Source organism: Trichosurus vulpecula, chromosome 4 (genome assembly GCF_011100635.1).
Source record: "Trichosurus vulpecula isolate mTriVul1 chromosome 4, mTriVul1.pri, whole genome shotgun sequence".
NCBI lineage: Eukaryota > Metazoa > Chordata > Mammalia > Diprotodontia > Phalangeridae > Trichosurus > Trichosurus vulpecula.
The window spans coordinates 54,405,401-54,424,321 of NC_050576.1; the positions used below are offsets into that span (position 1 = coordinate 54,405,401).

The following is an 18,921-nucleotide window of genomic DNA, read 5'->3' on the forward strand; positions in this document are numbered from 1 at the left end:
TGTAAAATGTAAACATATGTATGTAAACACATAAAATATTCTTAAGCTATCTCACATTGGTCTTTTTTCTTTAGCCATGTATAAAAAAGCTGTTGTTACATCTTTGCTAAAAATTGTTTTGTGGTTTGCTTTTATTTTTTGGAGGGAGGAAGGCAGGGCAATTGGGGTTAAGTCACTTGCCCAAGGTCACACAGCTAGTAAGTGTGTCAAGTGTCTGAGGCCGGATTTGACCTCAGGTCGTCCTGACTTCAGGGCCAGTGAGCTACTCACTGTGCCACCTAGCTGCCCCAAGAATTGTTTATAATAAGCAACATATTTGCCCTGCAAAGCACTTAACTACATTGTACCAATTTACTTTGATTGATTTTTTTTTTGTAATACCATTTGACTTACAGAGAAATTTTAATTTGTTTCTTGGCAGTCTAAAACATGCATATATGTAACTTATTTTCATTATACTGATTACTCCATACTTTTCTATTTTAGCATGTTTGAGCGGGATTCCAGCACTGTGACTTCTAATATGAACCCTGCACATCAGAGTAGACATCTTTTAGGATTCTCAGCTACTGAGGGACAAGATTCAGTTCCAGGAAAAGTTGATGGGGCCATCCAGAAAAACAATTACAGGTGATTCTGCATGTTCCTGTTAGATTTTGACTTCTTAGTTGACCTAATAAAATGAAAAAGTGGAGTTAATATGATACTAGTTTGTAAATCATAAAAATTGGTTTCTGTACTCAACTCCACCAATAAATGTGTGGTATGTTATAGGCAAGCCATTTATCCTGTCTTCCTGAATTTCCTTATCTGGAAAAATGGGGAGATTAGAACATATGATCTCTAACTTGCCCTTTTCTAAATCAGCAAGCATTAATTTAGTGCCTACTGGGTGCCAAGCACTGTGTTAGGCCCAAAAATGAGATTATCTCTTCAAGGAGTTTACATTCTAAAGGGAAAGGGGTGTGTGTGTGTGTGAGTACACACACACACACACACACACACACACATGCCTATACAAAATATAAGAGAAGTAAAAGGCAGTTTTGGGGGGAGGGAATGGGAATCAAGAAATGTCTCAAGCAGAAGGTGGCACCTGAGTGAAACTTTGGATGCAAAGACGGTTTCTAAGAGCAGCCCCAGCTCAGGCACAGAGATAGGAGATGGAGATGTAGTGTCATGTTTGGATAACTGTAAGAAAATCCTGTTGGGTTTTACGTCTCAGATGCCACCTAAGCTCTTTGAATTTGTTTCCTCATCTATTTTATATCTTAATACCTACTTCATGGAGTTGTTAAGATTAAATGAAATTAATATTTGTAAAATGATTGGCAAACCTTAAAAGCATTCTGTAAGTGGCAGGTATTATGATACCATCTTCTAACCTTCCTACCCGCATGTAAGTGACAGAACTAGAAAAAAGGGCTAGTGGATATTTAGGCACAAACTATGCAAGGAAAATATACTGATGCTTGGGTGACTTCAGTGCTTTGATTGGGCCAGGAATGCATATGGGACACCTGTTACTGCCCCAGTTCACTCATTCTCATTGTATTTGAGTTCTCTTTCTTTGCACACTGGAATTAGGTAAAATAAATTACTGTTCTTTAATGTACTTTTATGTTCAGCATGAATATGTTGAGATTTCCCATCTTTTTAGGAATAAAATGATGACTATTACCATTTTCTAGTGCATGTACTACAGAATTGCTTTTGAGCATTCCATATTTAATAATATGCTTTCAAGATTTCCTGATTTCTTTGTAGATCTTATTAGAAAAGAATAGAGCCTGTGTAACCTACAGGCAAGTCCGTGTTAAGAATATATACATTTATAAGGCAAGATCTAGTAGGAGAAATTAAGAACTTTATTGATGTTGACTGTACCATGCTGTATTGACTCCAGAGCAGGGGAGGATAGTTCTGATCCTTTCTTGCCATAACCTATACCAACAAGGAGAATATTATCACAGCTCTGGAATTCTAGGCAATACCCCCTTCACTTCATCCAAATTTATCACCTAATCCAGATCCTGGTGGCTCTTATTTACTGACCTTCATGTCGGTCACTTAGTCAACATTTTTAAATGTCTGTCTTCTTTATGCCAGGCACTCTTCTAGGTGCTAGAGATACAAAGAAAAAAAGGAAACAGTCCCTTTACTTGAGTGGCTTTACATGCTTTCACAGGACCACAGCACATACACATACAAACATAGGGACAGGGACTAGACTTTTTGTTTTGCTGGTATAATGAAGTCTCTCGTGAGCAGACTACTTCTCCTCAAGCAGGTTGGCAGCTTCACTGCAACTTGTAGTTTGAGGGAATTGTCCAGAGCACTGAGAGGCTCTGTGACTTGGCCCAATTTACCCAGGGAAGATGGATCAGAGGTGTTCATGGCTCTGTGGCTGGCTCCCTGACTACTCTGCCATGCTTTCTCCCTTAGAAGTATGTACGTGGAAGCTTGGGAGGATGTAATTCCCCTGTGGAAAGAAGTTACCATGAAAACCCAGAGGAGGAGAGGGTGATCAGAGGCATTAGATGGCCACATTGACCTTCTCACACTATGCTCCATTGCCTGTCTTCATACCTTTGTGCTGACTGCCCCCATGCTTATAATATACTTCCTACCCCCCTTCCCCTGGGATCTCTAGTTTCCATCAAGGTTGAATTTAGGTACCACCTTCTATATGAAGCCTTTCTTGATGCCCAGCTGTATTTGCCTCCCTCCTGTTCATTATCTAATTATCTTGTATTTATTTGTTTCTGTTTTGTATATGCGTATGTGACATGCATATGTCTCTCCCAGCCATACTGTAAACTATTTAAGGACAGGGACAGTTTTACTTTCATTCTTTGCATCCCAAGCAGTAGAAGCAGCTGGCAGCACAGTGGATAAAGCTATAGATCTGGAGTCAGGAAGACCTGAGTTCAAATTCAGCCTCAGACTAGCTCTGGGCAAATCACTAAACCTTCCTTGTGAGGACAAAATTAGACATTTGAAAAAGTACTTACCATAGTGCCTGGCACATAGTAGATACAATATAAATGTTATCCTTTTTTCAAGCACCTGGCACAGTGCTAAGTACATAATGCCTAGTGCTTAATAAATGCTTATTAATTGATTTATTTGAAACAAAGCTAATGTTGGAAAAAATTGGTATAATACTTCCTGCTTTTCTACTTGTCAGTAGCAATTAATTTGATCAAACACTTAGCAGTGCTCCTGAATCTTACTGGACTTTTAAATTTTACTCTAAAATTGTTATAAGTACAGGTTCCATGAGCCTTGATTTTGAAGTTCTAGCCTTTTCCATGGGAGATCTGTGAGAGTTTAAGTAGTTTTTAAAATGTAACTTTTTTTAATTCAGAAGACGTCTGAGCATTCATAGCTGGTCTGTAAAATTCTGTTGCAGAAGTATAGAAGTTGGGCTACATTTCATGTAACACAGAATTTACAAGATTCATGCTTATTTTTTATAATATGAAACCAATAGCAGGTTTTACCTTCTTGTCTTTATTGGATAGTTTCATCAAAAGAGACTATATTCTAGAATGCAGTGTTCTGAATTTTACTTGGTGAATTGTAGGCTGAATCTTGTTTTGGCTTCAATCAGTGCATGAAATTTAAGCTATGTTCTTTGCACTTCAGAAGTCATCATGGCTAATATTTTATCTTGGACATCTGATAACTAATAAAAAGAAAGGATTATAATTTTTTGACTCCTTATTCATATCATGATATGTGAGAATACATACTTGAACTATTTGAGATCCCTAAGAAAGAAATACATCAATATACTACCCTGGTTATTTCTTTTCACTAAGCTTGGTATTGAAAATAAGATACCCACTGTTGCTTGAAAAGCATTTTGAAGGGACCAAATATGAATTAATATTAAAGCTGAATTTTTAGTTATTTCCCACTTACACATCAAAGCTATGTTTCTTCTTAATGAAGTCTATTTTATATAATGCTCATTTAAAAATAAAAGGTTTCCATATGAGATCAAAAAGTAGAGAGAAAACCAAATTATATGTCCATAGTTTCCGGATTTGTAACTGCATACCTTGACTTGCCCATCATATTGTAAATGCATTATCTTTTAAAATCTTGGAAGTATGTGACAGTGTATTCTTGTCCACTTGCCCTCAGAATCTGTATTTAAGGCTTTGTTTTCACTTGATATAAAATGATTCACAGACCTAGACCATAGGCCCTTTCAGGGTTAGTGTGTATTTAATTGTTTCCAGATTGTACATTGGCTTATGGAGCTCACTTTTCCTTTCCCTCCAGCTCCACCCAGTCTCTTTCCTAGTATTTCTCCTATCATAGTTTTCCTTTCCAAAAGAACATTTTTGGCTGACAGAACAAAGCTCGTTTACACAGATGTGCAGAAATCATTACTAGAATTTGTCTTTCACATGGAAAGAAGGTAATAAGTCAGAAATATGTTTTCAAAGGGATTTTTTAGTATTTTGCAAGAACATAGCTTTGAATATACTTTTATGAATGTGAATATGTGTTTTTTAAATAAATAGAAATGTAATGTTGGGCACTTTTTTCACTGTTCTCAATCAGTTTCTCTGTCTGATGCATTTATAAGAGTCCACTCTTTTTGCCAAGTGCTGGATTGACTTTCTTCTCTAGCCGCTTCATTTTATGTTGACTTCTTCGTCTCCCTGTCGTGTTCTCATGCATGTATGGTGTCATCTCTTTCTCACCTATAGCAGTGGGGTAGGATGTGACAGAGTCCAGAGAGGAAAGAGAAATAATTCTGCTCACCATTTTGAGGAAATAAATCTGTTCTTGGCTCAGTTTTATAAGTTAACTACATAAATTCACCTTGTTAATTATATAATAGATCCTTTACTGATCAGTTTATAAAAGCCTGGGTAGTAGTATATCTGGGTTTCATAAAATAATAAACATCTATATAAAAATTCCAGGCATTGCTAACATTGCTTATAAAATGTATCAAAACCCTGCTCTGGAGAGGGTGGATGGCAGTAAGGGTACCACCTCTGACTCCTCACTGCTTCCACATTACTCTTCCCACATTTAATCATACGCAGATTCCTATCAGTAAATCTCAAGCAAGCAGGTCAGGCAATTGGAAGTAGGGTATATTTTATAAATGACTACATTTATTACTTTTAAAAGTACATATGATGGTTATGTATTACTGTAGGTATATGCCATATGTAAAGAGAATTATTTTTTAAAATTGGTCTTATGGTCCATCTCTGGTGCCTATAACAGTATCACAAAAGGCCATAGGATCTGCGGCCAAATTGTCATTTGTTCTTCATAGAGCCTCTATACCTACTCTTTATTAAGTCCTCTATTTTATGGTATGGCTATAGACACTGTATTCTTTCCTAAGTTAAATAATGGTAGTGATTTTCCATGGCTTCTTCATTGTAAGTCTCTAGAATCGTGAGGAAACAAGTGATTGTATTTGTATATTTCAGATATGACCATTCTGTCTCTGATGACAAAGCTCTGATGGTGGTGACTGAAGAGCCGCTGTTGTATATTCCTCCACCTCCTTGTCAGCCAATAATTAATCGTACAGAGTCTCTCAGGTGAGTGCTGTTTGCTCGGTCTGAGAATATCTGAGAAGTTATCTGTAATCAGCAGTTCTCTCTTTTCCTGGCTTCAGTTTCAAAGAGATGATTAGATCACCGATAACGTCAAAACTTTTGCTGGCAGCACCATGTTCGTTTTTGCCATGAGGAGGTGAGGCACAATGAACTGGCAATCCTGGGAGCACTGTGGGCCAGGGAGGAGGCCTGTGCCTGCCCTCCTCATTACAGATGTGGGTTCTGTATGGTTTGTGGTAGCAGGGGCCTAGCAACCCTCCCAGCAACACAGTCTTTGAGAACCACTGGGCTAGGAAAGAGGAAGTTAGAATGCTTCTCTATTTTTCTTCCTGTCGAACAACATATATTTTGTGTTTACTCACTTTCTTCACTGATCTCTTGAGAGGAGTCATAACTACCCATTTCCTAGGGTTGTGGTTCATTCAGTTGAATTCAGTAAGCATTTATCAAGAGGCTTCTATGTACCAGGTTTCGTGTTAGGTACTGGGAATAAAAAGACAAAAAAGAAACAGTCCCTGTTGTGGAGCACCTTTGATTATGTTGGAGTTGCATGTTTAAATATGTTACACCATTTTGAAATGAAAAATATATTGTTTACATGAAATCTCATCATTTGGAGTTGCCAGATGACACCCAGCACTGTGCCCAGTGCCAGCCCAGGGACCCTGTCATCTCTTTCTGACCAGTTCTCCAAACACCTTCTTGTCTCTGCATGCTAAGCACTCCCAGTGCTGCTCCTGCTGCTGCTGGCATTGCTGCCTCCAGCTCCCACCCCAGTGTCAAAGACCGCTCCTTCTGACCTCCCACGTTATCTTGGCCTGGAAAAATGTCTCACTCTGACCTTTTGTTGGCTGTGCTGTTCCAGAATTTGATTTAATGAGTTATTTTAACGTTATTTGGAGGGAAACGTTGGGAGATTTTGGCTAGAATGCTCCTTCTACTACACCATCTTCAAGACTGATTGTCAGAGGTTTTCACACATCAGTTTGTAATTAGGGGTCTTGAAGTTTGTTAAGTTCCCTCAAGCCTCTGAGATGCTTTTTTGCACAGTTCGAGAGCAGAGGAAAACTTTGGAATCATTTTTTATGGGAAAATTTTTCCTTCCACTATTAATATTTGGCAAGTGTTTAGCTGTGAATATCCTTTCAGTTTTGAACTTGGGATTGAGTAAGCTGCCTTATGAATATGAATGATATGTTAAAATCAACATACATTAAATGTCTTCATTTATTCAGAATATTGAGAGTATTGTGAAACATTCATTTGTAGCCACAGTTATTTTTAAAAAGCATATTTAAATGAACATTTTGCTTAATAGGTTGAATCATGAACTCAGAGGATGGGTTCATAGACATGAAGTAGAGAGGACCAAGTCAAGAAGAATGTCAAATAGTCAGCAACAGAAAACACGTGTGCTACAGGTATGTTTTGATTTTTTTATAACAAAAAGAAAACAGTTTATCTTAACTTCTTTGCTATCAGAGCACTGCACATATAATGCATATAGTCAGCTTTATAATTATTTGGGTACTAAAGGAAGGTTTTGTCCGGGAATGGAAAGGATACTAGATTGGAAATGAAAAAACCTTGTCCCCACACTACCAAAAATGTCACAGGCAAGTCATTAACCTCTGAGCAAGTTTCTTCATCTGTAAAATGAAGGAGTTGGATTAGATCAGGAGTTTTTATCTTGGGGGTAAGTGAAATTATTTTAAAAATTTTTTCTTGATAATTGTTTCAATATAATTGTTTTCCTTTTTAACCCTGTGTATTTTATTTTATTAATTTAAAACCATTGTTTTGAAAATGGTCCATGACACAAAGAAGATTAAGCCCTAGATGATCCCCTAAAGCTCAGCTATCATCATACTTTGAGTCTATGATTTTCCACCATCTAAATCCTTAGTTCTTTTCTCTTCCTGTTATCTTTTTGGATGATTTCATTGATTACCAGTACCTTTCATTGAGGTTTGCCAGTGTTTAAGAATAGAGGTAAAATTAAAATTAGGAAATTTAGTTAATTGTGATTAGCTCTGGTAATAGATTTAATAACATAATATTATTTAAATAGTTATCTTAATTACAGTTTACTGAGTATGTGTGTAATTTTAATTTATCACTTATTCTTCCCCCTCTTCCCTCTCCTTCCTTCCTCCTTCCCGTTCTCCCTCCCTCCCTTCCTTCCTTCTTTCATTCCCTCCTTCCCTTTTTTCCCCTAATAGCCTGGGTAACTTTTTGATGTAGAGAAAAAATGTTTAGTAGCATAGTGAATTTGTCTAGTACCCTGGCATGAGTGAATAAATAAGCATTCATTGAGTGCTTATATGTTTATTAGGCAGAGTACTACATTTAGTACTTGGGATACAAAGGGAGAAAAGCAAGACAGTCCCTGTCCTCAAGGAGCTGCCATTCTAATGAGAGACACTACATAAAGGGGCTTTTAGCTGCAAGTCAGATGGAAGGGCCCAGGGTCCTACAGCAGATGTAATGAATGTTCTTTAGTGTCATTTCCACTGATAAATCCTTATGCATTTCCGATATTGAGTTGAAAGTTCAAGCACAGTTGCTTTGGTGGTGAAGACTTTTTTTTTGGGGGGGGTGGCAGTTTCCAGTAGGCAGGGGTTGCAGTTTCTGCCCAGGAAGATGCTAGCTTTCATTTCTATGGGGATTGCTTCACTGGATAGTATGGGGGCTGGGATAGAAGCAGGGTTGGTTGGGGAGTGGGAGGAAAGAAGGGGAGTGGTTGTTTCCAGGCTCTTGGACTTAACCTTCTAGTTATTGGCAATTGGTCATTGGTTGGTAGTAGTGGTGGGTATGTCCCATTTCTGCTCTGTAATAATTGTTCCCTATGATTACTGCTGTAGAAGTAATGATGGCAGACTCTGAGAGTATTGCTGTTTTTAGGTTGTATGGGTGAAGGTCCCGGGCTATCTCCACCTGAGCCTGAGAGAAGGCTTGATCCACCTGGCATATGCTCAACTGATAGGGATTCTAAGCCCTAGGTTGCAGAGGTTGATAAGGGTTATAGCCCTATATGATGGCTGCAGGAGCCAGACTGGAAGTAGGGCTGGTAGTCTGGAAGTCATTGACATTCCCAAGGGTCTTGGGCTTAATTGCCAGTGGGGTCTCAAAATGATTTATAGTTTTATGTCAAGCCTCCATCTCTTTATGTGTTAGTGAAATATACTGTTGTGGTTATTTGTTCTTCAGTAAAGAAACTAAGGATTATACTAATGATTAACATTTATCATATAGAGAAATATGATGTGTACAAATTTAAATTTGCCAAGGTCATAGCCAATTCTTGGTTACATACTGCCCTCCAAAAGGTTACATGATAGATTGGTGGCAGTGCAAGGATTACATCTCCAAAATCCCTGAACAGTAGTTTTTCTTCTTACAATAGAGTGCTATTTTAGCCAATAGAGTGCTTGCTTCCTCCAGCATTTCTCATTTCTGTCCACTTTTTTTTTTCTTTAGTCTTCTTCAGATTCTGAAGAGACCCAAAAGTCTTATAAGGTATACTATAAAACTTTGGTGAATTACTTAACTCTGATGTTTTTTTGTTTTCTTTTAACATTTTATCATTGTGTACTTTGATTTATTCCTTTCCTTTATAACACTGATTTTTGTAATATTTAGCAGAGAAGGTAAAGGAAAGGAAAGGAAGCAGCTGGCATTACTAGAAGACTACTCTTGATAATTAAACTGCCCAACTTAAAAAATCAGGCAGGTTGTGACCATTCTTGATTGATTAAGAAGTTCTAGGTCATCCAGACACATAGCTTCTTTCAACTCTTTCCTGCTATTTCCTAGCTTCTTAGCATCTTTTTAAAATTTTTTTATTCATTTTGAACTTAAATGCAAAAGGACCAAAAAAAGGGAACGTTTCTATGTACACAGTACAACATAGAGGATTCAATATTTTAAAAAAAAAGCCATGATTTCCATTTCACATTGTTTACTTTTTTTTTTTGAAAACTATGTACTACACATCTTTTTCAAAGCTTCTCTGCTTTTATGTGCTGCCTTCTAAATTTTCTTTTGTTCTGTTGTGTATTTTTTTCTCCCTCCCTCCCCACCCTGTCCTAGAGAAGCCTGCCATTAGACACAAAAATGTGTACATATGTAAAATCATACTGTACACACTTCTGTTTATCAGTTCATTTTCCCCCAATTTATTTATTTATTTTTAGTTTTCAACATTCACTTCCATAAGTTTGAAATTTTCTCCTCCTCCCCTCTCCCTCCCCAAGATGGCATGCAATCAGTTCTCTCTCTGGATATGGATACCAATTCCCTTTATAGGTCCTTTATAGTTCACTTGAGTATTTATAATACTTAAAATGACTCGGTCATTTAAAGTTGTTCTTAGAACAGTATTGCTGTGACTGTGTGCAGTGTTTTCTTGCTTCTGGTCATTTTACTCTTTCTTATTTCATGCGAGTCTTTCCATGTTTTTCTGAAATCAACCAGCTCATCATTTCTCACAGCACAGTAGTATTCCATCACAATCACAGACCACAACTCGTTTAGCCATTCCCCAATTTAGGGGGATCCCCTCAATTTCCAGTTCTTTGCCATCACAAGAGAAGCTGTTATAACTATTTTAGAACATATAAATTTGTTTCCTCTTTCCTAATCACCTTGGGAAACAGACCTAATAGTAGTATAGGTCAAAAGGTCTACACAGTTTTAAAACTCTTTGGGGATAATTCCAGATTGCACTCAAATGGATTGATCAGTTCACAGTTCCGCTAGCAGTGAATTAGTGTCCCAATTTTTCCATGTTTTTTCTAACGTTTGTTGCTTTCCCCGTCTGTCATTTTAGCCAATCTGATAAATGTAAGATGATATTTCAGAATTGTTTCAATTTGCATTTCTCTAATCAGTAGTGATCTAGGGCATTTTTCATATGATTATCTATAGTTTTGATATCTTCATCAAAAAAACTTCCTATTCATATCCTTTGACCATTTATCAGTTGGGGGATGACTCATAGTCTTATAAATTTGACAGAGTTCTTCATTTATTCGAGATATGAGACCTTTATCTGAGAAACTGTATAAAAATTTTCTCACAGTTTTAAAGTTTTTATGCCCTAATATACAGTCAGTTTTTGTAAAGGTACCATGTACCACTGAGAATAAGGTGTATTCATTTCTATTCCCATTCATTTCTCTCCAGACACATATCATATCTACCTTCTCTAAGACTATTCAACTCCTTAACTTCTTTCTTATTTTTTTTTTGGCTTGATTTATGTAGCTTGAGAGAGGAGGATTAAAGACCCCCACTGTTATAGTGTTACTCTATTTCCACCTGCAATTCATTTAACTTTTCTTTTAAAAATTTAGATATTATAGCATTTGCTGCACATAGGTTTAGTGTTGATATTACTTCATTTTCTGTGATACCTTTTATCATAGTGTAGTTTCCTTGTTCATCTCTTTTAATTAAATCTATTTTAGCCTTAACTTTTTCTGAGGTCATGATTGCTACCCCAGCTTTTTTTTTTTAACCTCAGCTAAAGCAATAATGCATTCTATTTCAGCTTTTTATTTTAACTCTGTCTATATCTCTCATTTTTAAATGCGTTTCTTATAAACAACATATTGTTGGATTCTAATTTTTAATTGATTCTGTTTCCATTTTATGCATGGGTTCATCCCATTCACGTTCAGAGTTATAATTATTAGTTTTGTATTTCCCTATATCCTATTTTTCTTCTTTATTATTTTTCTCATCCTCCCTTTTTTTTCTATCCCTCCTCAGTTGTCTGATTTGCTTCTAACCACTACCTCCCTAATCACCTCTTCTAAGAATCTCTTCTTTATCCTTTCCCCTTAAGGCTCCTATCCCTTAATCTGCCCACCCCTCCAAGAATCCCTCCTTTAACCTGTCTCTCAACTCTCCTATTTCTTGTTTGACACACCCCTCTAAAAGCCCCTCCCTTATCCTGTCCCCTCCCCTTCCCATTTTTTGATAAATTTAGAACACTTTTTTAAACCTTCTAGATGTATATCTTATTTCCTCCTTAACCCAGTTCTCATAGATTAGTCCAGCACTACCAGCCCTTCACCTGCTTCTTCTGTAACAGTTCTTCCATTTATGCCTCATTTGTATCAGATAATTGCCGCATTTTTGTCTCTCCCTAACCAGTTTTAATTTTTAGACTCAGTCCATTATATCAGTTCAATCCCAAGCCTTCTATCTGCGTATGCTTTTTCTAACTACCCAAGTAAAAACATTCTTAGGAGTACAGATAATATTTTCCTATATAAGAAGTAAACAATTTGACTTTATTGAGTGCGTTATAATTGGTTTTTAATATTTACCTTATGTTTCTCATATGTCAAATTTCCCATTGAGTTGTGGTCTTTTTTTCACAAATACCTGAGAATCTTTAAGTATTCAATGAGAATCAGTTCAATATTCCATACCCTTCAGTCTTTTAATGTAGAAGCTACTAGCTCTTGTGTTATCTTAGCTGTAGCTCCACAGTATTTAAACTGTATTTTCTTGTTAATTCGAGTATTTTCTCCTTAACCTGAGAGCTTCAAAACTTGGCCAGGATGTTTCTCTAAGTTTTCATTTTGAGATCTCTTTAAGGTGGTGATCAGTGGATTTTTTCTATTTCTATTTTACTCTTTTGTTTTAGAACTTGAAGGCAATTTCCCCTAATTATCATATCTAGACTTTTTTTTTCATATGTTTCAGATAATCCAGCAGTTCTTATATTGTCTCTCCTTGATCTGTTCCCTAGATCAGTTGTTTTTCTAATGAGGTGTTTTATATTCTCTTCTATTTTTGTCATTCTTTTGAATTTGTTTTATTATTTCTTGGTGTCTTATAATGCCATTAGATTCCCTTTGCCCAGTTCTAGTTTTTATTGAATCTCTTTTCGCAGTTGGTTTACTTCCTTTTCATACTTTTCTTGATTTTCTTGGATTGCTCTTATTTTTTTCCCCAGTTTTCCTTAACCTTTCTTATTTGGTTTTTAAAGTTCTTTTTAAACTCTTCCAAGAACTCTTTTGGGGATTGGGACCATTTGACATTTTTCATTTAAGTAGGAGTGGCTTTTAAAATTTTACTCTTTTCTTCTGAATATGAACCCAGATCTTCTCTCCCTATAGTAGCTATCTATCTATCTAAAGTACCTATCTAAAGGTTTTTCCTTTGCTTGCTTGTTATTTTTTTTTAGCAGCTTATTATCATAGTAGTCAGGTTCTAGTCCTGAGATATGTGGAGGGAAGGGAGAGGTAACGCCTTATGCTTCAGGTTTTTCCATATTGTTGATTTCTAAGCATTGTCTGGGAGCCCGACCTTGAGCACTCCACTGCACTCCAGCCTACCGGGCTGTTACCATAAATGTTCTTGCTCTCTGTGGTCCTTCCCATGACTGCAAATTTTAGCTTATCTCTCTGCCTTGGAATGGAAACCAGGGATTCTACTCTCCTGCAAGTACCCAGAGCCAGTAGAGTCCCTGCTCCTGCTACCACACTTACTGGGCGTGTGGTAGCTCCATCTCACCTGCATCTGTGGCCCAGCGACATGTCTAGTTAGCACAGCTGGACTGCTATCCTGCAACAGCAGAGGGAGCTTCAGTGTTCCCTTGCGTAGCTGTCCAGCCCCCACATTGTCTGTGAGGTGAGGACTTTGTTCGTGGATTCAGGGGAGTTGGCCTGGAGGTGTTTGTACTTCACTCAGGCCAAACCTCCGCCCATGGAGGTGGAGTCTTTCTTGTGGTCCTCTCAAGTTGTCTTAGAAGGACAATGGTTTAACCCAGCTTTTAATTATTTCTGCTACTTGAAGTTCACTTTAAGGGCATGTTTTGTCTTGTTTGTGGTGGAAATTTGGAGAGCCTGGTATTTGCTAACCTACTCTACCATCTTCCCAGACTCCTCTCTTGATCTCCTTAGCATCTTTATTCATTCATTCATTCATTCATTCGTTTGTTTGTTTATTTTTTGGTTTTAAAAATAGGCAGATGAAAAGGAAAGCCAAGTCTCAAATCAGCCAACTTATTGCTTGAAAAAAAACTTGGTAGGAGATGTTTAAATAGTTAAAATGAGGTTTGCAGTTGGCTGTATTCAGTTTACTGTGCAACCTCTTTGCTTAGCATTGGTAACATTACTTTTTTAGCCTCCCATCTCTCCCCTTCTAATCTAGGCCCCAGATTAAGCTTTCTGTGATTAGGAATCTATAACTCTTTCTAAACCAAGATTTAATTTTTATTTCCTTGAAGATTTAAGATTCTGGGGCATGTGGGAAGAGGGAATATGATAGTCTGAAGCACTTGGCTTGAGAAAGGGAAATTTTGTTAGTCACCCATTCCCACCTGAAATACTTGTCATAGGATTATCAATTTAAATTATGCAGAGACCCTAGAGGTCACTGATTCCGACATTCTCATTTTACACATGAGAAATTGAGACCCAGAAGGGTTAAATGGCTTGAACCCCCTGAGAGGAAGAGGAAGGTATTAATGCCTCTGCTTCACTCCAGTGATTGATCAGGTTAAGCTGTAGGGTCAGAGAACCCAGGCTTGCTTTTGTCACTCCTCTCCTCCAAAGCATTCAGTGACTCCCCCTTGTCTGTAAGATAAAGTCAGCCTGTCAAAGCAAGATCCTGCATAATCCATCCCTAGTCTATCTTTATAGTCTCATTTCCCTGTTTTCTGTATATGAACCCTCCTCTCCAATCAAATTGGTTCACTCATATACTCACCTTCCTTTAGCACAAGTCTTGTGCTTTTTCTTGCCTCCAAATTTCATACTTTTCCCCCATCTGGAATTCTTGCCTCAGCCTCTGTGCATGTGTAATTTCTATCTGTCCTTCAAGTAAAAATCTAAATTCTCCTTTCTTCATGAAGCCTTTCTAGATAAAACCATCTTGAAATATTCCCTCCTTCCTGTGAAATCAGAGCACTCATTGTTCATACCTGTGGTGACCATATAGTCTGGCTTGATTTCAATAAAAGAAAGTCATTGTAAAAAGGCCTTGTGGAAGGAATATCTTTTGCCAGAGCATATGTTCCCATTTTTTCGTTCAAAAAGTGTGACTATTATGATTAAACCACTTACCTCAAAATCATGTACTGACTTGTGATATGCTTTTTTGTATTTGTTTTTGCTTCATGTGTTCATCTCTGTAACTAGACTGCAAATTTCTTGAGAATAAATGGAAATAATGCCTTTTTCTAATATGTACTCAAATTGAGCTTTGACGTGTGTGAGTGGGCATCCAGGAAATAGAGCAAAGTAACTGAATTTGGCTCCCTTCTCCACCCTTTTCCCATGATCTCTGTTTTCTTCCCCTTGATGTCTGTACTCTCTGTCTCACACCAGAGGGCATTACGGAGGTGACTGGGAAGACAAAGACAACTTCAGTGGTGGACAAACCAAAAAAAGGAAAAGGGTATAATAAGTTAGATTTGAAAGGAAGCAGAGCGAGGGAGGAAAGCTAGAAAAGCTTCAGATTAAGCTCACTATGATAATGTGGTGAGTGGCCAATTGAATCCAAGTTAAAAACAAAATACAAAGATCCTAGCCATATTGTACTTTTTGTTTTGTTTTGTTTTTTAAAAGATCATCTGAAAAATCCCATTCTAGACTTCCTAAATTGCAATTGGCTTCTGTTATATGATAAATAGTTAAAGACTTCCAGCCCTATTTGTAAAGAATTATAATAACTACCTCTTCTGATTTGTTATACTTTATTAAGATTTTAAGAGACATTTAGAATGTTGAGATTTGTTGTAAAGCAGAATTCAGTCTTGGACTCCATCTAGTGTTTAAATATTGATGTATGGAAAGAATTTTTATATGAAGTATTCCTGTCTACAAGGCTGTGCCATGGTTGGGATCCCAAGATCACTTTTGACAAGGTCCCAGTTATGTATTTCATTATGCTTAATTCATTATTCGTTGGGACTATAATGAATATTTTAAAATCATCTCTGGTTAAAAAAAAACCTACTCAATAGGTTTTTCATCATTGTAGATTAAGTAAATTCTAAATTGTGGGAAATATAAGATGCACATGATTCCCAGATTATAATAGTAAATATTTTTTTAAAAATATGCAACACTGTATATCCAATGCCAATGTTATATAATATTCATAATATTTAAAAAGTATAAAGCCAAGGGGCAGTTTTTCCTTAAGTGATAAAAATCGTAGATCTAGCATAGATAAAGGGTCATTTGCTTCCTTTTATACCTATTTCTCATTAACTTATTGTACATGTGACTTAACTTTTTCTAACCCTTACCCATACTTAAGACTGGGAAAAGAAGGAAAAGAAAGTTTATTTAGCTTCTCTTGATTCTTTTTTTGCCAAAGCAGCAATAGTCATTTAAAATTAATCAACTGATAAATTTTTCCATTTACCCTAGCTCTAATTTAATTTTTTTTACTTTATTTTGTTTAATTCACTGTTAGTTTTTGTGTTTAAAAGGATAACAGAGCCTAGGGAATGCTCAGATATTGTATACGCTTCAAGTATACATTGTGTCAATCAATTCATCCTTTGTGGGTTAGTGGAATTGGAATCAGCTGGATTTGGAATAATAGGCCCCAAATTCAGATACTGGCTTTGCTAAACAGCTGGTTTAACTGGTCAAGAATCACTTTTAACCCCTATGGGCCTTTTCAGTTGTTCAGTCATTTTTCAGTCATGTCTGACTCTCCTCTTTCGTGGTTTTCTTGACAGAGATGCTAGAGTGGTTTGCCATGTCCTTTTCCAGATCATTTTATAGATGAGGAAATCAAGGCAGACAGGGTAAAGTGACTTGCTCAGGGTCACATAGCTAGTAATTATCTGAGGACAAATTTGAACTCAGGAAGATTCATCTTCCTAATTCCAGGCCAGGCACTCTATCTACTGAGCCACTTAGCTGCCCCCTATGGACCTTGGGTTTCCTTAGATATTAATTGAAGTGATTGATACCTAAAGTGTCTTCTAGAGCTAAATCTAAGATCCCAGGTCTGCGTTATAATTGGGGCTGACTAAATCCAGTAAACAACAGCATGGAACAGTGAAGAAAAATTACTATAATAGGTGAAACATTTTTCCTTAAGTAGAACTTAATTGCTTAAATAGTTGTTTAGGTAGGGCAATAGAGAGGATACCTTTTAAGCACAAATAATGAGTGATAAACTTTGGGACTCTCAGATCCTTATGTGGCTTGGGAAGATCATCTTTTGTAACTATTATGGACATAAGGTGATGGGCATATGGTGGAAAATAGACTTTTAACGCAATTGTGGGCTACTTTGTGCCTTCAGGATTAGGCTATATTTATATTCAGTAAGTTAATTATTGAGTTATGGCTCAGTTCACATGTGTATTGAGCAGTGTTAAATATATTGAACAGTAAGATATATTTTCATAATTTATCTTTTATATCTATACCATTTTGCAAAACAGTTATTCACACAAGTTATGTTCCCAGCATTTATTGCTTATGTATATCTTAGATGTTAAAACTTGTGTAGTCTGTTGGCTAGAGCACAGACTTTTTTCTTTTATGTGGCTTTCTCTTGGATCACTTCCTTTCTCATAATAGCTGATATCCAGGGACATGTTGTTTGGTGTTTGACCTGCAGATGCAGGTACAGGTATAGGTGCTGGTGTTTTGTTAAGCCCATTTGAAGGGAATTTAGGTTTATCAAAGAGATTTTTTGATGACACAGAGACCATATGTGAATATTCTTAAGCAGAGTGTATCTGAACAGACTGTATGAACCCTATAATCATCCAGGCCTTAGTCATAGACAGGAGTCCATGGGAAAGACTTTTATTTCCTTTTTTGTAATAAATTTTATTGTTCTTTAGAATTCTCTGGAACATGGTTCTAATTCCCAGCTCATGGCTGTGCAGTATACAGAAGCAACCAGCATCAGGTAAGAAAAGCACTAACAAAAAATTAAGTCCTTTGTCAGACTATGCCAGGTTTTCACTTTGTTTGGAATTAAGGCATTATTGAATATTTGCTACTTGTTAAAACACAAGAATGATAAGTGAAAGCCACTGAAAAAATTCTTATAGATTTTACTTATCATTTTAGTGCATTAAGGGTTTTTAAATTAAATTCTTTTTCAATTATCAAACATTTCTTTTTCTTCTTCCCATTGTCCTCCAGAAAAACAAAAACGAAACACTTGCAGCAAATAAGCATAGTCAAGCAAAACAAGTTTTCATAGTGGCCATATTTAAAAATGTGTGCCTCATTGTTCATATTAGTCCATCACTTCTCCATCCATCAGCAAGTGGGTAATAGACTTGTCTTTTGGAATATAGTGTGGAGCCATCCTTGATCACGGTGTTGATAAGAGTTCTTCAGACTTTCAAAATTGTTTGTTTTTCCAGTGTTGGTGTTATAGTGTGAATTGTTCTCCTGATTCTTTTCTCTTCCTTCTGCTTCAGTCCATATACATCTTCACAGGTTTCTCTCTAACTTTCTCTTTATTTTTTCATAGCACAATAATATTCCATTACATTCATATACCATTATTTGTTCATCCATTTCCCAATTGATGAGCACCCTTTTAGTGTCCACAAAAAGAGCTGCTGTAAATATTTTTGTTCGTATAGGTCCTTTTCCTCTTTCTTCGACCTCCTTGTGATACAGTCTTACTAATGAGACTGCTGAGTCAAAGGGTGTACAGTGTAATGACTTTTGGGTATAGTTCCAAACTACTTTCCAGAATGACTGTACCAGAGGAATGAATGAAGCATATATTAAGCACTTACTGTGTGCAAAACACTGTGCTAAGCACTGGGGATAGGTTGGGAAATTAAGACAATCCCAGCCTTCAGTGAGCTCACATTCTCATGGGGAAGATAGTACACATGGAAAGTTTCAGCTTAAAGTCAGATCAAAAGGTCCCATGGTCCTTAGGGAACAGTGGCAAAGAAGATGATGATGCCTCTTCTTTGATAAAATCCTAGCATTTTCTGATGTTGAACCTGCTGTTATTTTTTCTGTCCTTTGACTTGTTTTAATATTTTTTATCATCTTCATGGAATCATTGCTTTCCATTTGGTCCATTTGAATTTTCAGAGAGTTTGTTGGTTGGACATGGTTTTATATCTGTTCTGCCAAACTGTTAATTCTTTTTTCAACCAATTCTTTCTTTCTTCCATGGTTATCATTTCTTTTCCTTTTTTTCCTTCAGCACCCTTATTTCATTGATAAATACAATTTTGTCTCTTAAAAAAAACCAAAATGGGCAGCTAGGTGGCGCAGTGAGTAGAGCACCGGCCCTGGAGCCAGGAGGACCTGAGTTCAAATCCAACCTCAGACAC

The 18,921-nt window shown here is 36.8% G+C and overlaps 1 protein-coding gene across 1 annotated transcript in view; it reads left to right on the forward strand.

Annotated features, from left to right (window-relative positions):
• ATF6 (activating transcription factor 6) overlaps positions 1-18,921 on the forward strand; it is a 210,106-nt gene that overhangs the window by 80,632 nt on the left and 110,553 nt on the right. Inside the window, exons 10-13 of the mRNA XM_036753691.1 lie at positions 487-630; positions 5,475-5,588; positions 6,925-7,027; positions 17,449-17,516. Coding sequence (XP_036609586.1) covers positions 487-630; positions 5,475-5,588; positions 6,925-7,027; positions 17,449-17,516 — 429 coding nt within the window. The remainder of the gene's footprint in view (positions 1-486; positions 631-5,474; positions 5,589-6,924; positions 7,028-17,448; positions 17,517-18,921) is intronic.